This window comes from Eretmochelys imbricata, chromosome 3 (genome assembly GCF_965152235.1).
Source record: "Eretmochelys imbricata isolate rEreImb1 chromosome 3, rEreImb1.hap1, whole genome shotgun sequence".
In the NCBI taxonomy this organism is placed as follows: Eukaryota; Metazoa; Chordata; order Testudines; family Cheloniidae; genus Eretmochelys; species Eretmochelys imbricata.
This window is the reverse complement of record NC_135574.1, coordinates 148,608,798-148,626,708: the sequence shown is the minus strand read 5'-3', so window position 1 is coordinate 148,626,708 and position 17,911 is coordinate 148,608,798. Positions and strand designations below refer to the sequence as shown.

Sequence of the window (17,911 nt, the reverse complement as noted above, 5' to 3'; positions counted from 1 at the left end):
TGCCATCTGTGGCCCTAGTCTCCACCAATAGAGCCCTCTACGGCAGATGATGGGTTTCCCCTCAGCAGCTGTGGCCAGGGCTTGGGGATTCCTTCCAGCCCAGCCCTGCCTTGGTCCACAGAGCTTCCTGGGGGAACAAGACTGCCCCCCAGTTTGGGGCCAGGGGAGAGAAGGCTAATGGCCCCTTAGGCCCCAGCTCCCTCCTGTTACTCCCACAGACAGCACTGCCCCTTTGCGTGTGCCCAAGAGGTGGTAGCTGTACCTTCCCACGCACCCTGGAAAGAGGGATCCCCTTGCAACTCAGACTCCATTCAGCCTCTCCTTGACACAGCTGCGTGTCTCATCCCTGCAGCAGCTGGGCCCACTCAGAACACTGCACCACTGGCCCAGTCCCCTGCCCCAAACCCTAGTTCAGCCTCCACTGCAGTTCAGCAGAGATGGGTCGGGGGCGCTTTCTGACAGCACCCACTATGCTGTGGCACAATGGGCAGGGAGGGAGCAGTGCCACCACCCTACTGTCCCAGGGCTAATTCCCATGTTCTATCCCCAGACACTGTTGGGGAGGGACAGACTCTTTGCTCTGCTCCAGTGCAGACGGGGGCTACTCCCCTACTCGACCCAGCAGCCCAGGCTGTGCACAGGGCCTGGCTGTAGATCCGTGCCCCTGCGAGAGATTTATGCCCCCAATCACACACGGCAGAGGCTGCGTTTGTACAGATCTCTATTTATTATCCAGGCTACGTGGTAAGCAGGGGCTGGGGAGGCAGCTCTGCCAGCCAAGCAGAAGTGGTTATTTCCACAGCCACATCCTGCAGAGATGCATAGGCAAGGGGTGGGGTGGAGGGCCAAGCGCTCGTGCTGCTGCCCACACTCCTGCCTCAGGGCAGGGGCTTTGGACAGAGCCCCGCCGAGGGCCACCCCACTGCAGTAGCAGCACAGGGGCCATGAAGTAAGGGGGCAAGAAAGGAACTCACCCCTGGGGGAGGGAATCACAGCCCTGTTCCTGTCGAGACACGTGGGGGGTGGTACAGGGGAGAGAAAACCCTAAACTTCTCTCTAGGGCAGATATAGGGTGTGCTGCCCCCTTAAATAACAGCAGCGGGCAGAGGAGTGACATTCACCACAATCTTCTTGCACTCAGCAACCCTGGGTTGAAGAGCGAGGGCTTGTCTACACTTCCACTTTTGTCGGTGGAACGTACGTCATTCAGGGGTGTGAAGAAAAACCCACACACTCCTACACGACATACGTTACACCAGCAGAAGTGCCGGTGTGCACAGCGCTGTGTTGGCAGGACAGCTTCTCCTGCTGCCATAGCTACTGGCGCTCGCGGGGGTGGTTTTATTATGCGGACGGGAGAGCTCTCTCCTGTCGGCATAGAGCGGCTACACGAGAGATCTTACAGCGGTGCTGCTGGAAGCTCTCTAGTGTAGACATGATCTAAGGCTCAGACCAGCTGAAGAGACTCGCCCAAGGCCACACGAGTCAGTGACAGGTGGGCTAGGACCCAGAAGTCCTGACCCACAAGGGGGCTTTATACTTTGGTCATGGTCATGGCCATGTTTAGAAGGTGCCCAGGCACAATGGTGATAAGCATGTAAGTGCTTAGAACAGCTCGGCTGCCAGGAGTCCTGACTCCCAGCTCCTTCCTCCAACCCCTAAATCAAACTCCACTCCCAGAGCCAGGAACAGGACCCAGGAGTCCTACTGCCTGGTTCTGAACCACTAGATCTCTCCCCTCCTCTCAAGTGCCCCTTCTTGGTTTTAACCAGAGGCAACCCCCACGCTGGCTGCCGCCCAGCCCAGCCCCTAGCAAAGACGCAGGGTTGCGATTCCCAGTGCTGAGACCTGGGGGGATTCACTCACAAAGTCAAACTGGCACCAACGCCAGCGTGGGCCAGAGCAGCCCCCCAGGAAGTGACATAGATCCCACACCCTCCCCATGGGGGCCAGGTACTCTGCACCCTGCAGTCAAGTTCCATCCCTTACTGGCGCCTCGCTACATGCAGCTAGAGTTGCTGGTCTGAAGACCATGTGCAATGACTCAACATGCAGCATACCCCATTATGCCCTCCCCCACCTCCTCCTATTGCAGAGTACAAGCCATACCCACAATCAGGAATGAGCTAGAGAGGCTTGGCTACTGGGTCTGTTACAAATTGAAACAGTGAACTTGTTATGGGTGGAGTTAAAACTTCTAACTGATGTGTGAATAAGTCCCTCAATTAAGTCCATCATAAGAGACAGCTAAGGGGTCACACCTGAAACAAAACCTAATAATCTGCCCAGAAACTAGCACCTAGTGGGCAGATGGTACGACTGGGTATGGTCAGCAGGTGTGCACGTGTGTGTATGGGGGAATAACACAAACTGTGTGGCAGACTCTGAATGAGAGAGACAGGCAGAAGGAAAAGCACGGTGGCTGACCCCGGAAGAAACCGGGGGAGAGGTTTTTGGGTTGGGGTGCAGGTGAAAAGATAAATCTTGGTGCTGTGAACCAAAGAAACTGGTTCCTGCTAGTCAATTCACTCTGCCTTCACAGACACAGGACTTTGTACGTTCTTTGTAAATAAACAAAACTACATCAAAGAGATCAGCCTATCACCAATTTCTACTCCCAGCTGGAACACCCACAGGGCCCCAAACTTTGACTAGCTGCTTGGATTGAAAAGGGGCAACATGACTCTGGAGTGCGTCCTGCTGGGAGGTGGGGTGAGGGCCATGGGCTCAGTGTGGGATGGTGAGGGAGAGGGATAGAGAGGCAAGGAGCAGGGGTGATGACGGGACGTTGTGTGTCTGTAAATCCGAGGGGGAGGCACTATGGGGTGTCCCAGCCCATCGGGGTGTTTCAGCCAGCATGGGTCTGTCTCTGCTCCTAGCCACACATCGTCAGCAGCAACCACTGTGGGGAGAGGAAAGAGTGAACGGGCTGGTGGGGAAAGGGAGCCACAAACCGCTGCCCCACCAGACTGCAACAGAGGGGGGTCCAAAGCCTGGGCTTCCACCTGGACTGAGCCACCAGTAGGGGGACAGTGAATGAACACTGGGGCTAGGGTTGGAGGGGCAGGGGTTACAGTAATGATCCTCCCCCAGCCCACTAGCTTGGTCCACAACTCAGTCAGAGTTAAAGCCTTGGTTGTTCTGTTTCAGGGGATCAGATGGTCACCAGGGCTGGGCACATCCCTAGATACAGAGGATGGGGGTGGTGAGGAAACCAGGCCCTAGGCAGGATCTGTTCCTCTTGGGGATTTCACTGAGCTGGGAATGCTGCCCAGCAGCCAGCGCAGCTGCAGAGAGCTGGCTGAGGGAGGATGTGGACAGGAGGGGTCTGCCATTCCCCTCCCTTCCATTTTTTGGGTGAGGACTTTCGTTCCCTCCCCTACCCCAGCAGTCTGGAGGGCTCCCCCTTCTCTAACCCAGATCCCCCTTACGCCCCAGGATCCAGCCAGCTTCCCCAGCTCCACCGGAGAGCTCCCTTTGCCCTCTGGCTGCCCAGGGCTGGCTCTCACCTCGGTCAGGTTCATCACTGCTGTGCCGGTGCCTTCGGCGTCCATGCTGCGGAAGAATCCTGCAGGGGGCAGAAGGAGCGAGAGCTGCTCAGGGGGCAGCTGCCACAAGCTTCTCAGCCACGAATCCTCCCCTGAATGCCCAGCCCCTGGGTCAACAGCTGTGCAGTCACATGGTATGGTGTGGGAGCCATTGATTATGGGCAATTTCAGTATGTCACAGCTGCACCTCAATACTGACAGCCAGCCCATACTTGATACCAGCCCAGCCCAGCTCTGCAAGCTAATCAGGGTCAGGCTGAATCAGGAATTGGATGGGAGACTTCCCTGAAAACCCAGGGTGCACTTTGTGACAAAGTGGGAATATTTTTATGAGTCTTGTTTATGCCTCAGTTTCCCCTTTATGCTGCACTGTAACCCAGTGGGTGCAAAAAGGACTCTCAGAGCAGGCTAAGAGCAGGTCTACACTTAAAATGCTGCATTGGCATAGCTGTAGTGCTTAAGTGACGGGGATTAGTTCCCAGGTCAATAGAGCATCTGAGAAGACAATGGCAAATCCACTCACTGGGACATTGACATCTATCAGCCAACCACCCAGAGGGAGGGAGGAAGTGTGTTCCCCCCCACCAGAGCAGGACTGGAGAGATGGGAGGATAAGAGTTGGCTGCTGGAAGGAGTCAGAGCTCTCACCTGGACAGAGCTTGAACAAAGGGGTTCACTCCAGCTTGGCTGGGCTAACCAGAATGGACTATGCTTTAACCCTCAGCTCTCTAGGCTACCCCCAGGACTTCCTCTGCTCGTGCTCCTGTGGACTAAAACTGTTTTGACCATGCTGTCTGTGTGTCAATCCAAATGCTTGGTGGGGTGCACTCAACCCTGACAAGTGTACAAGTCTGTGCCAGGAGTCTATCACTGCTGGACTTGCTGATCAGAGATCACTGGGTGAAGCAGGAGTGCTGAAGACCCAGAGGTCCAGTCTAAGGAGGCAGTGAGGCCCCATGGCTTCCCCGGGGAGGAAGAGTGAGACCCCTGGGGGGCCGGGCACGCTGAAGGGGCTCCTCCTAGAGACTGTTCCAAAGTTGGTGGTGTAGCATCAGTCCTGCGGATCCGTGACAGCAAGTCAGTCCTAATGCCTAGTAGCATCCTCAGCGGGGCTCTGCTGCTGGGGGTGATGTCAGTGACTCACTAGGGGGCGCTCTGACTCCATCAGCCCCACTAGGGGAAATGCTTTCTTTCAGATGAAGCTTAAAATCAAGGTTTTCCTCCAGGCTCCAGTGTGAACAGGGGTGTTAACCCACCCACAGCCCAGGCAATGCCACTTGGCTTCCCTGATCTACCAGTTTCGGTTGCAGGCAGGATTTCCTCTGCACCTCCTGCGTGGTGGGTGCTGGGTGCAGCTGCGCCCTACAGATGGCACTTACTGAACATGGCCTCCAGCTTGACCAGGCAGCAGACGAAGTTATCGAAGTCCACGCCCAGATCTGCATCGGCATAGCGTGCTACCACAACCTGGTGCAGCTTGTTATTCAGCTTGAAGCCTGGAGGGTGGAGATGGGGGAAGCCGTTAGTCCCCAGGAGAGCGAGGGATGGGCTATAAAAAGAGGGCGCCATACCCTTTGGGTTTCAGCAACAGCTGGGAGTTGGAAACAGAATCCAGCCCATCCTGGAATAAGAGGCTGATGGGCTGGGGGACACTAGCCCTCTGTTTACAGCTCTCTCCCCCAATCTGTAGCCAGGACACTTAGTCCACTTGATCCCCTGGATTCCCTTCTGCCAGGAAGCCAGCCCCACAATGGAGTGGCTGGAGGTTGGGCCAGCCCTGCCTGGATCCCAGACTCATCTGTTCTCAAGGCACTCAGACTAACACTGCTGTGACCACACGATTACGGACAGTACCCCCAGTGCAGAGCAGTCAGCAGACTCTGGGTACTGGGTACAGGAAGCCAGAACAGATCTCAGGTGTGACCCTAATGCCATGACTGGCGGACTCTGAGCTGATGGCACCAGGGGGGTATCGGGCTTGATCCAGCTGCAAGGGACTTTCATCCAGGGTCCAAGATCAACATATCCGCCTACCCCTACCCAGGGACCTTCCCCCATCCCCTCCTGATTTACCAGCTGATTCCAGAGCCATGCGCATCTCATAGGAGCTCATGGTGCCTGACGAGTCCAGGTCATGGTTGCGGAAGATTGTCTGCAATGACACAATGGGGAAGTGAAGACCAGGCTGGCACTTCCTTCCCCCGACCCCATACCCCAGCATGGAGGAGTGTGTCTCGCTCCAGCGCTCCAAAAGTCACCTCCTTACCAGCCAGCTTCGGATCTTGTTCCACAGGATCTGGAATTCCACAAGGCCAAGGCGGGCGCTGCCATCTTTCTGGGAAGCAGAGTCAAGGAGAAAGTGACCAGCCAAGGGTCTGTAACCCTGAGTGCAGGGAGGGGCAGGAAGAGGTTGGGAAGGGCAGAGGCCCTGGCCACTTGTGTTCATTCAAGATCCCAGGAAACTTTTGGCAAGAACAGGGCTTTTAGCCAGGCCAAATTCTAACCTGCTCAGTTCCATTTGGCTCCTCTCCCTCCCCTGCTGCATGAACTGGGCACAGGATCCCCTCACGCTGCTATGCTGTGCAGCAATTAAACAGCTGTTGTGCCCCACCCCAGAGGTGGCTGTGTTTCTGTGACACTGTGTACACGCAATTTGTGAAGCGCTCTGGGATCAGAGTGGCTTTAAGAGCTGGGCTGGCATGTGCTCCCATCCATCTTGGGGTGCAGTGGATGTGGGGCTGTGGTGGTGTTTAATTCTTGCTCCCCAGTGACCATGACTCCCTGGCACTGCCCTAGTGACTCTCAGTGTGAGCCGGGAGCACAGACCAGTGGCTGTCGATTCCCACCTCCAACCCCAGCAGTCAGACAAAACAAGGGGGAGGGGGGAATGCTCTGCTCCACTGAAGGTGTCTGGGTGAGAACCTGGTATACCCTCACTCAGTACCCCTTGGGGACAGGGATCTCCCTGAAGTCTGCCCCTAGCCCAGAGATGGAGCAGGTCACTGCTGGGCAGCAAATGGTCCCAAGCCTGGTGCGTGAGATGTACTAATAGAGGGAACTGAGCGGTGGGACGCTTCCTCTCGCAAAGGGGGAGGCAGAAGAGAAACTAAGGGTGTGGCCAGGCTCTGGGCTGAAGCAGGCATAGCTCCCTGGGCAGCGGGCATGGAGAGGAAGTGAAAGCTTGTTCCAGAAAGCCTGCTGCTCCAGGCTGCACCCTGGCCAACGGGGGTCAGAGGCATTGGAGCAGGGGCCCACAGTGCTGCTGCAGCCGGGATCTAACTTCCCCCCAAGAAATGAGCATGGGCGAGGGGTACAGAGTAGACATCTGGGGAGCCATGCTGGGCTGGGCCTCTATTGAAACTACCAAACCCACCCGCCACCCCCACCTCGGGAAAAGGGGTCTCTGCCAGAAGGGTGGGTCCCCATAGGAGAGGCTCCCCCTCCCCCCAGCACGCAGCAGGATACATCCATCAGGTTGATCATGTTGCGGCAGGACTCCATACTGAACCCGTCCGTCTTCAGGTCTTTGTCTGGGGGTGGGGGAAGGAGACGCTGTTATTGGGAAAATGAGTCACAGAGCAGGGGAGCGAGTGAGCGAGAGCGTCCGGGATGGGGGAAGAGACCGGGGGCAGCACTTACGTCTGGTGACGACTCTGTTCAGAATAGTCTTGAGCTCGAAGACGCTGATTTCCATGTCCTGGTGGGAGGGCAGAGGATTAGCGGTGACCCATTCACTACACTCAGCTGGGCACCTGCCCCAGACTCTCTCACAAGACACCAGGGTGGTGGGTTTCCCTGGTGCCAGGCGTGGTTCAGGCAGCACCTGGGCCCCTCTCTGACCCTGTCACATCACCGTCAAGCAGGGATTTTCTCCCTCCCCCGAAGTGCTGCGTGATGGCCCGTGTCTGCTCTATGCTGTCAGTGAAGGAGACCTGCTGGTTTGCAGCACCTCACTGCTGGCCAAGGAAACCAGGTTATAGGTCAGAGCCAGTCTTGCGGCCAGGAACCCCGCCCCAGCTCCACTGAGGCAGCAGGAGGTACGAAGTGGGAGCAGGAAAAGACTTAGGAGCATTGGTAAGCAGGACTTCCCTACCCACAGCCTGTGGGGCCTCCATGGGAAGCTGCAGTGGGTATGGGGGCAGGCTCTTGCCCTCTAATAAAGTGGGGCATAAACGCTCAGGCCCAGTCCTTATGGAGCTGGGTTGCGCCCGACACCCAGAGGGCAGGAGGGACTGAGCCACTTAGTGATGGGTCCCCCAGCTGGGTACAGAGCGTCCCAGCCTTGCTGCAGTGAGGGTCGCGCCTCTTACACCCCTGAGATTGACGTCCACACCCCTGCTGCGGAGCCTGGGGGCTGTTCAGGGCAGGGAGCGTCTCAGCCGTGCGCGCTCAGCGCCCAGCACCACAGGGCCTGATCCTGACGAGGATAGACAACAACGGCCAGCCCCCCATTTCTGATTCACAGAACGCTCCCAGCCTGCTGCTGGCGCAAAGGGCACCGGAGGAGGGTGGGGGGTGGGGGCATGAACAGAGCTCAAAGCGGCAGCACCCACCTCTCCTGCAAGCTGCTGGAACATGTTCCTGAAAGAGCTGTCCACGTCGTCCTCCGAGATCTCTTCCTGGGGCGACGCAAACCAGGGGCAGGTTATTCAACAAGCTCTGGAGTTTCCCCTCCCACTAAAGCTGAGCTGCCATCGCACCTAGGCTCCTACTGAAAAGGACCAGCAGGGGGAGCTCTCTGCACCCCTCCTCCAGCTGCCCTTCAGCTCCCCACCCATTCTCTACTGTCACCTGCCCTCCTCCCTCAATCGCGCCCCCTTCTCTGCCCCTCAGCCCAGTTGGTCCTCTGGCCGAGGGGCCATTTCAAACTAGCACTGGGCACATGAATGCAGCCAGCCCCCAGCTGGAACTCTTTCCCCCCATGCCGCACTGTGCTGCCCTGCACCCGCACAGGCTCAGCAGGCTGAGCAGGGGTGGTGTCACTAGCTTGGGTTTGGTGGCCTCTTACCTCATCCGGCAGATCCGCAGTGATCTCCTCATCTAGCTCCCTGGGGACACAAAGGGAGACACAGTGACGGAGGGGGCAGCATGCCAGCTGGGAGGGGAGCAGAGTCCTGATAGGCGTGGAGAGCTGTGGGGGCGGTGAGCATGGCGTACCCCCTAGCATGGCTAGATCAGACGGGCCAGGAGGGTTGGGGAGAGAAACCCTAGTTCTGAGACCCCTGGAGAGAAGGGCCCAAGAAACATGACCTGGGGACCTACCCCTGTCCTACCCCTGATCTGGGGGGAAACAGACACCCAGGGGATACAAAGCACTGAGACACCTGGCAACACAGACATGGAGTGATGGGCAGGGAAGGGTCAGGCCTCTCCCCTGCAGCTGTATAGGGCTTCGATCCCAATGCCCAAACCTGGGGGGGGACTGCCTTCCCCCACCCCTATGTCACTATGTTCTGGAGAAGCCTCCCACTCAGCCAGATCTGCCAAGGGACCACCCAAGCCATGCCAGGCATGAGCTGGGCTATCGTGTCCCCACAGCCTGAGCTGAGACTCGGCCGCTTATCTCACATATGGACTCACTCTGTGTCTGACTGCTTTTCAGTGAAGACGCGCAGGACAAAGTCGGACTCCTTGTGCGGCTCGAAGGTGGAGGGCACGATGAGGTACTCGCCCGGGGGCAGCCGGATCTTGTTGCTAACCTCCCGGAGGTTGATGAAGGTCTCTGAGCGTGCCCGGGACTGGTTCCGCAGGAAGAACTCCTTCTTCAGGTGCACGTTCTGGCAGCCCCGGGCCTGGGGACCAGACACACCCATGGGTAACAGCCCAGCCACGGGCAGGGAGGACTTGCCCAGGGCACGAGGCACCAGACACATTAGATTATCAGCACAGCTGCGGACTCATGGCTCTCGGGTGGAGGGTACCCATCAAACCTACCCACCCAGGACAGACCATCTCCAGGAAGTTGTTAGACTAGCCCGGCCCAGCTAATCCAGTGTCTCGTCTCTCACCACTGACCAATGCAGCAGCTTCTGGAGGCAAGGAGATAGCCCCTGCTCCATGTTCGCACGCACACACTGCAGTGAGCGATTACTCCAGGGCAGGGGACTCCTGAGCCGGAGAAGGAGCCAGAATTTACCAAAGAGCCACAGTAATACATCAGCAATCCCCCAGCAGCTCCCCCCACCTGCTCCCAGCATCTCCCACCCACCAGCAGCCCTGCCAATCAGCGCCTCCCCCTCCCTCCCTGCACCTCCAGATCAGCTGTTTTGTGGCCTGCAGGAGGCTCTGGGAGGGGAGAGGGAGGAGTGAGGACACGGCAGGCTCAGGGGAGGGGGTGGGAAGGGGTGGAGTGGATACAGGGTCTGTGGCAGAGCCAGGGGTTGAGCAGTGAGCACCCCCCGGCACATTGGCAAGTTGGTGCCTGTAACTCCAGCCCCGGAGTCGGTGCCTATACCAGGAGCCGCGTATTAACTTCTGAAGAGCCGCATGTGGCTCCGGAGCTACTCCAGGCGGTGGGGATCTTCCTGCTCAAACCTGAGCGTGCCGAGCCCCTGTGATGCTAGCCAGGCCGAGCATCAGCCAGCTCCTCCTGGTATTCCCTTGCTAAGCACATGTTGGCATGCTTTCTACTGCCAGCCTCGGGAAGGCTTGGCCAGGGGTCGCCCTAGCAGGCTGATGGAACTGATGAAAGGCTGAGGTGGGAAATCCCCAGGGCTGATGGACCTCAGGAGCCCAGGCTCTGAATTAACCCCTTCCTGCCAGCCCTAGCACTCCTCTTCTCTCACACTCCAGCGGTGGGGTTTGGCAGCTCAGGACATACCTCCTCTGGGACCTGTGGAAAGGAGGAGAGAGAGATCAGGACCTGTTTGTGGGGAGCGGAGCCCCTGCCTGATGCCTCTTGCGCTCAGTGCTGAATGGGGGGCGAGTGAGGAAAGTCACCCCACTAACAGGGCTTGTGGAATCCCTTCACTGGCTCTCTCTGGAGCTCAGCAGTGCTGCCCACATGTGGGTTGGGATGGGGGACTCCCCACCCCTAGGGAGTACTGAGCAACACCCAGAGGCTTACCTCGTAGACCGCAAAGCCGATGGTGTGCATGTCGCCCCCCACCTTCCGCTCCTTCCGCCGGTGCTTCTGCATCAAGGCCACCAGGAAACTGCAGGCCACCTCATCGTCCTCGGGGTCATCGTCCTCCTCCAGGAGCTTGATCTTGAACTGGGGGTTAATCCAGAACGTGGCTGCAGGAAAGAGGAGGCGGGATAATGCATTGGGTGAGCAGGCCCCACAGCCTCCTCCCCCATTGCACCCACTTCTCCACAGCGAACAGTACACAAGGGGTAGGCTCCTACATCCCCCCCAGTGTCTCTGATCACCAGCCACTCCCTCCTTATCAAAGGGCTCAGATTCGCTGGGCTACATAGTTTGTACCTTGCCCAGGGGCTGCCCCCTGCCAGAGCAGGGACAGGCCCCACAACCCCCACCCCATGGCAGACCCACTCCCAGAGCATCACTGTGCTCCCTGATCACACACACATGAAAACTGGAGTCTTAGGGTATGTCTACCCTGCAATGTAAGCCCAGGGTTAGTAGAACTTGAGTTTGTGAACCTAGGGCTTGAGCGTCTACACTCATTTGTAACCCCAAACTGTTGAACCCTGGGCCCCAACCTGGGTCTCCATTAGGTGGGCACAAGTCCAGCTATCTATACCCCAGATTTCCTAGTGCCCTTCCAAAAACGTGGCTGCTTTAGCCCTTTGTTTGTGGTGCAGTGTGGGAAAACCTGACTGCCCACCAAACCTGGCTGTCCAGAGGACAATGGAATTTGGCTCGTGGGATACTTTTGGCAGACTCCCAGAGCATGAGTCCAGTGGGGCTGCATCTACACTGCAGAGCAACAGGACTTGAACCCTGGGTCCTGGATTGACTCAGGCTTGGATCCCCCACCCCTCTGGGGTCTTGGGTTTGAGCCCTGGGTTTGTGTGATTTGTGTGTGGACGGAAAGGGGATTAGGCCTGAGTCTGAATTCAAACCCTAGGCTTACACTGCAGTGTAGACATACCCTTAAGGAACAGGCTGGTGGTGGGTGGTACCTGCGTGGTTCCTGCAGCCCCCTGCTGTGCTGCCTCGGCGCCAGGAACCCTCGAACAGGGTCGTGTGCCACTTGCTCAGGCCGTCCTTGTCCAGGGCATCAGGGGTCAGATTACAGATCTCTAACCTGGAGAACTCCCTCATGAAATCCTTGAAAGCCATCCTGAACATGGGGGAGGGGAGGCAGACAAAAGACTGAGACTCCACCCAGCTCAGGTCTCTCCACCAGGGGGTTTCTTCAGCAGTGCTGGGGTGGCGGGGGGGCTCCCAGTTTCCCATCCACGGGGCCCTCGCTTTCTTGGCTCTAACCCCCTTCCTGTGCCCCACTGCTCAGGAGCTCTCTGACAGGGAAGAGTTACAGGGGCCACACTCGGGCGGTCCCATCCAGCCCACCCCCCACTATTGTCTGAGCCAGCAATGCTTGGGGCCAGCAAAGGTTATTCCCTCACATTCCTGTCCCAGCCCTATTTGCTATCACCACCCCAACAAGGCTGAGTGCAGAGGGGGGCTCATCTGGGTTCATTGACGGCAGCCTGGAATAAGTGTCCCTCCTGCTGGCCCAAGCCCCATGCAGCCCAGCTGGGGTCCTTCGTATCATCAGCCTGGCTGGGTCCCGCCCTGAGCATAGGGTCCCTTAGCAGAGCTGCGCGCCGTGAAGCCCTCTGCCAATCCTCCAGCTCTACTTCCATCTTCGGGGCAACAAACCCCACCGGACTCCCTTGCCCTAACTCTGGGCCAAGAAGCAGGTGCTCTCAATGGCGCGCTGGGGAGGGGGAAAGGCACAACAGGACCACCACGGCAACAGCCTGCAACTGGGACAGGGGCGACAGGACGTGGCGTGCGGACGTGCTACAACAGGCCCCGCTCGCATGCCTGGAGGGCTGGCTAGCTCCATAGCGTCTGGCTGGGTGGAAGGGCCGCAGAGGAGCAGAGTTATTAACTGGGGAGATGAAGACACTTTCCTAGGCTCCTGATTCGGTAGGAATTCAGCCCATTAGGACAAAGCATGTGATTCCCCGAGGATCAGAACCTTATGGCCCCATCCCCCGTCTGGAACAGGTGCAGGCTGCCCCGCCTGCTGGAGAGTGGCACCATCTGTCTCTGCAGATACTCACCAGAACTCACCATCCTCCATTTTCAGCTGCAGCTCCTCCCTCTGGGTGGGGTCCACGTTGTCCCACTCAGAAGAGCTGGGATGGCAGGAGAGAGGTGGTTAGATAGGGGACACTAATACTGAACTGTGCCACCCTCCCCGACACGCCCCAGTGCCAGACACTTCGGAGCCCACCCTGGAGCTGCACCTTTATCTGCCGCAGGCGCATCACGCGCTGCAAGCTCTCTCTTAGCAGTGCCATGCAAACAGCACCTGGACTGCACACTACAAGACTTGCCTCCCAGCAGGACCATACAATACCAGCATGGCACCCGTTTCTCACCCACCCGTCGCACCAGGCTCCGGTCCACTCCACCTGACCCCAGGGATTTCTGATGCGAATGAGCTGTTCCTGGCGACCCCGGTACTCCACCTGGCAAAATTCAGAGGTCAAAGGTTAAACTGATGCCACTGGCTGAGCCATGTAATTTCTCTTGGTCCCAGGCAGCCACTCACCTCAGTGAAGCCTGTGACAGAGTAGGCATGCCCCTTCACCAGCTTCTTGAAGGTCACTGCTTCCATATCAAAGGCACTTGTGATCTGAGGGGAGAGGACAAGGAATTGGTGCATCTCCCCCTGTCCAGAGCCAGCACCTCCTCCTCTAGCTAAGGAGACACTGACACATGCTGCCTTCCCACAGAGAACCCCCATCCCAAGCTGCTCCAGCCCCGGGGAGGGGCAGGGCACCATCAACCAGAGGATCAGGGCTGGTGATGTGGGCCAATCTATTCAACTCCCCGCGACAGCCACCCACCCAGCCCCTGCTCCCTCTCACTGCAGCAGTTGCAACAAGGGCTCTGCTGGAGGGATAGCTGCAATGCGACACATTAGGAGGGGTTGAGGGGGCAGGGGGAGATGAATGGATACTGCCCACTTTGTGGATGCCTGTAAGCAGAGGCTGGGGGAGGAGGAAAGAATCCCTCTACTTCACAGTACATCCCCTGGGACCCTTCAGGCTGGGGGCTAATGCTGAAGCCCCCACTCTCTGGCTCCTCTCCTCAGAGGTTTGGATTGACCTGCCCCCGCAGTTGTTTTGGGGATTTTGGTTTTATGGCCCCCACATACCCGCTTGGAAATGGCAGATCGGTGCGTGCTGATTCAAAATTTCACCACAAGGGGGCACATGCCTGCTCCAAAACCCTCCAATGGGGCAGAGCGGCATGAATGATCTCTCTGCACCCATGAGCCTCCCCCGCCAGCAAGACTGGTCCCATCCAGATCCCCTGCCTGAGGTACCTACAGAGACTGTGAACGAGCTCTGCTCCCCAGCCCTTGCTTCTGGGGCTCAGCAGGGGGCCATGCTGTCCTCAGGTGGGGGTGATCTGGGTGGGGCACCCCTCAAGCTACGGCCAGCCCTGCTGAGATGGTGGGAAGATACCAGTTGGGAGCTACCCGCTCTATCAAGGGCCTTGTGACACAGTTAAGGAGGATTTTACACCTACCCCCTTGGCAGCTGGGCATGGAGGGGGACGCAGGGAGCATTCTGGCCTCAGAGCCTGAGGTGGAAGGAGAAGGGGCCCCAAGCCCCCCACAACCCCTTGGGGAAGGGCAGGAAAGAGGAGCACCCCTTACGTCGATGGAGCAGCCAAGCAGGGATCCTCTATCGAGCGCCTTGTGGATGATCCTGGATAGGTTGCGGGGTGGCCGCTTGAGGTCGTACATTTCTGACACGCCGCCAGTGAAGTCCTCAAAGCCCTCCGTGGTGCTACCCCCTGACAGGGCCTCATAGGAGCCGTTCAGCCTGCACACCAGACAGAGCCAGAGGATGAGCGGGACGCCAGGGCAGACAGCAGTGGGACTCAGCAGCTGCTCCCCAGATCAGGGGAGCAAGCCCACTGGAGGAGACACCCCCAGGACAAGATCCCCAGAGATGTGCTCTCCGCTCAGTCCCTCGCCCTCTCGGACCCCACTGGCCCCAGGCCCAGCAGGGTGACACTCACTTGGCATAGGCCTTCTCCAGCAGGGCACTCCAGAACTCGGAGCACTCTGCCGAGTGCACAAACACCAGCTCCCCGTCCTTGGTCGGTAACCGGTCGTCAACCACCACGTCCACCCACTCGCCGAACTGCCAGATCTGGGGAGGAAGGAGAGTCTGGGGTGAGCGGGACAGGACCAGACTCCCGTGGACAGGGACAGCTGCAGAGCTTGGGGAAGAGAGGGGCCATGATAGGGCCCAGGAGTTACTCAGTGTAGATGGTCCTAGGCCAGGGCCATGGGGGAGGCTTGGATTCCACTCCGAGGCCTGGACCTACCTCGAGGGGCTCTGCAGCACCTGTTGTGGGGTGGGGAACTGCCCTGCCCTGGGCCTTACCTGGAAGTGGAAGATTCCAGCATAGTCCTCCTGGAAGCTCTGTCCATGGGGCACCACGCGGTGCAGGAGATCCTCGTTGAGGGTGAGGGAACCAATGGCAGCCAACAGCCAGCAGTCACCTGGAGAGCAGGGATCTGGGATCAGCCACCAGACCTGCCCCCAGCCTCTCCCTTCCTACAGCTTCCCTGCTGAGTCACTGAGACCAGAGATTGTAACCCTCCCCACTTCTACCTCACCCCCCTCCTGCCCTGGGCAGCGCCACATGGGATCCTCCAGCCTGCTGCCCATTATGATACAAGCGCCAGTTGCATCCCCTGGACCCACAGAACCCACTGAAGGAGTTAACAGGGGAGTGTGTGAGGGGAGTTACAGCAACTTCCTCCCAGGGATGCTCCACCCCCACAACACCCCTGATTAGCCATGTGGAGGCAGAAGGATGTGCCCCCCCCGGCACCCGCCATCCTCCCATGTGCTCTGCAGGAAGGGACCAAGGGCCTGGTGAGGTAGCACTGACTGAGGGAGATGGAAACACAGCCCCACGCACATGCTGCCCCAAGATCCAAGCCAGGCATTGGGCACTGTGTCCAAGGGTTCACACTCCTCCCCAGAGCATCCGGGAATAATGGGGGAGGGCAGGAACTGCTGGGAGGCCAGCCAGCTTGTGCCTCACCCCCAGCTGCTCCTGTCAGTCAGAAGGGAGCAAGCCAGGCTGCTCTGCTGCAGGCGGGAACCAGGCCGTGAGTGACAAGCAGCTGAGGGCGGAGACGACTGGGCGCCAAGGGAGACAGATAGGGTTACCACCTCCAAAATGCCAAAAAACTGGCATCCCCTCCCCCACGAGGCAAGCCCAACCCCCAACCACAAGGCAACTCTGCAGCTCCCCCTCCCCCAACTGCCACTTAAAGCATCTATATCTAGTATATAATATCCATGTAAAAAAGAAAAAACCTGGCAGATTAAATTATTTTTCTGGCAACTGGCAAATCCAACAGGGAAATGGCACAAGCTGGGAGGGGCGGGGGAGCAGCAGAGAGTGGGCACAGGCTGGCAGGAGTGGGGATTCATAGATATTAAGGTCCGAAGGGACCATTATGATCATCTAGTCTGACCTCCTGCACAACGCAGACCAAAGAATTTCACCCACCCAGTCCTGCAAAAAACCTCTCACCTATGTCCAAGCTACCGAAGCCCTCAAATCGTGGTTTAAAGACTTCAAGGAGCAGAGAATCCTCCAGCAAGTGACCTGTGCCCCATGCTACAGAGGAAGGCGAAAAACCTCCAGGGCCTCTTCCAATCTGCCCTGGAGGAAAATTCCTTGCCAACCCCAAATATGGCGATCAGCTAAACCCTGAGCACATGGGCAAGATTCACCAGCCAGATACCCAGGAAAGAATTTTCTGCAGAAACTCAGATCCCACCCCATCTAACATCCCATCACAGGCCATTGGGCCTATTTACCATGAATATTTAAAGATCAATTAATGGGATGCAGAGGGAGTGCCCATGAGGCAGAACAGGAAAGCTCCCAGCAGGAGAAGAACCAGGCCTGGACTCGGGGACCCTGGACTGGACTTGGTGGTGGGGGGCATGCCCTGGACCGGACTCAGGAGCAGGGCCTGGTTTTGATATCCCTTTGGGAATTCTAAATATAGCCACGGCACCAACTCACACACCATCACCACAGCAACCCTCAAGCCACTGGCTGCCCGCCCCTTGTGACTCAGCTCCCTAGCAACTTCCTGCCCGGGCGTGGCCAGGCCCAGAGCACCCACCACCCGCTCCACTCACGAATCCCAGCCGGGTGGAGGCAGCAGTGCCTGCCATGGGGACACCACAGAGTGGCCCAACCTCACCCCCGCTGGGCCAATGCCCCGCAATCCTGGCTACCAACTCCCCCTGCTTGTCCAGTCCTGTGGCCCCACCCCCAGCTCCACCAATGCCCCTCATTCCTGACCCACAGCCCTCCCCATCTTACCATTCCAGTCTTGGCCCATTCACCCAGCTCTGCCTATGCCTCTTGATCCTGGCCTGCAGCCTCCCACCTCTACTCTGGCCATGGCTCTTTCCTGGACAGACTCTCATGTACTAACTGCAATTTTGGGCCTAGTTTTGGCTGCTGTAAGGGAGTTGGGGATCCTGCTACTCTCTTTCCAGAGACTGTACCCAGCCAGGCTCTGTGGCTCCCCATGCAGGTCATGCTGCTGTGCCATGGCAGCTTCGACATTCCCAGAGCCCCCAAGGGGTGCAACAAACTAGACACAGTAATCACTTCCCCAGACATTGAAATGCAGCCATCTCGGGGGTGGAACATAGCAGCTGTTTAACACACATCAGCACACAGTATTTTAGGAGACCCTGCTCTCGAGATCCATGTGTTCAGACTGTATCTAAATCCTGCCACTTCCTCCTACGCAGCATTTAAAAAAATCTGGCTACACTATCAAAACCATCATCATCTCCCATCATCACTGCTCCTTGACAAATGCTTGGAAGTGTCCAAGTTCACAGGGGTGTTGTAGGTCTGGGGTGTGTTTATAGGAGTGTTGTATGGAAGACACAGGAGGTAACTGTCCTGCCCTGCTCGGGTACCGGTGAGTTTCAAGCTGGAGTACTGCATCCAATTCGGAGTGACACACTTTAGGGAAGATGTGGACAAACTGGAGAGAGGCCAGAGGGGAGCAACAAACATAAGAAGTTTAGCAAATATGATCTATGAGGAAAGGTAAAAAAAAAACAAACCAAAACGGGGGAGGGAGGGTTTAATCTTGAGAAAAGAAGATTGAGGGGGGACCTGATAACAGTCTTCAAATATG

At 57.8% G+C, this 17,911-nt stretch overlaps 1 protein-coding gene across 1 annotated transcript in view; it reads right to left on the bottom strand.

The window, feature by feature from the left end:
* Positions 1-720: 720 nt before the first annotated feature.
* Positions 721-17,911, bottom strand: part of CAPN11 (calpain 11) — a 29,650-nt gene continuing 12,459 nt past the window's right edge. Inside the window, exons 4-22 of the mRNA XM_077813583.1 lie at positions 15,099-15,217; positions 14,728-14,861; positions 14,360-14,528; positions 13,244-13,327; positions 13,075-13,160; positions 12,750-12,824; positions 11,637-11,797; positions 10,615-10,784; positions 10,369-10,380; positions 9,129-9,340; positions 8,557-8,596; positions 8,102-8,167; positions 7,188-7,245; positions 7,014-7,078; positions 5,815-5,883; positions 5,622-5,700; positions 4,928-5,044; positions 3,510-3,568; positions 721-2,902 (exon numbers count right to left, since the gene is read on the bottom strand). Coding sequence (XP_077669709.1) covers positions 2,876-2,902; positions 3,510-3,568; positions 4,928-5,044; positions 5,622-5,700; positions 5,815-5,883; positions 7,014-7,078; positions 7,188-7,245; positions 8,102-8,167; positions 8,557-8,596; positions 9,129-9,340; positions 10,369-10,380; positions 10,615-10,784; positions 11,637-11,797; positions 12,750-12,824; positions 13,075-13,160; positions 13,244-13,327; positions 14,360-14,528; positions 14,728-14,861; positions 15,099-15,217 — 1,802 coding nt within the window. The 3' untranslated portion in view covers positions 721-2,875. The remainder of the gene's footprint in view (positions 2,903-3,509; positions 3,569-4,927; positions 5,045-5,621; positions 5,701-5,814; positions 5,884-7,013; positions 7,079-7,187; positions 7,246-8,101; positions 8,168-8,556; positions 8,597-9,128; positions 9,341-10,368; positions 10,381-10,614; positions 10,785-11,636; positions 11,798-12,749; positions 12,825-13,074; positions 13,161-13,243; positions 13,328-14,359; positions 14,529-14,727; positions 14,862-15,098; positions 15,218-17,911) is intronic.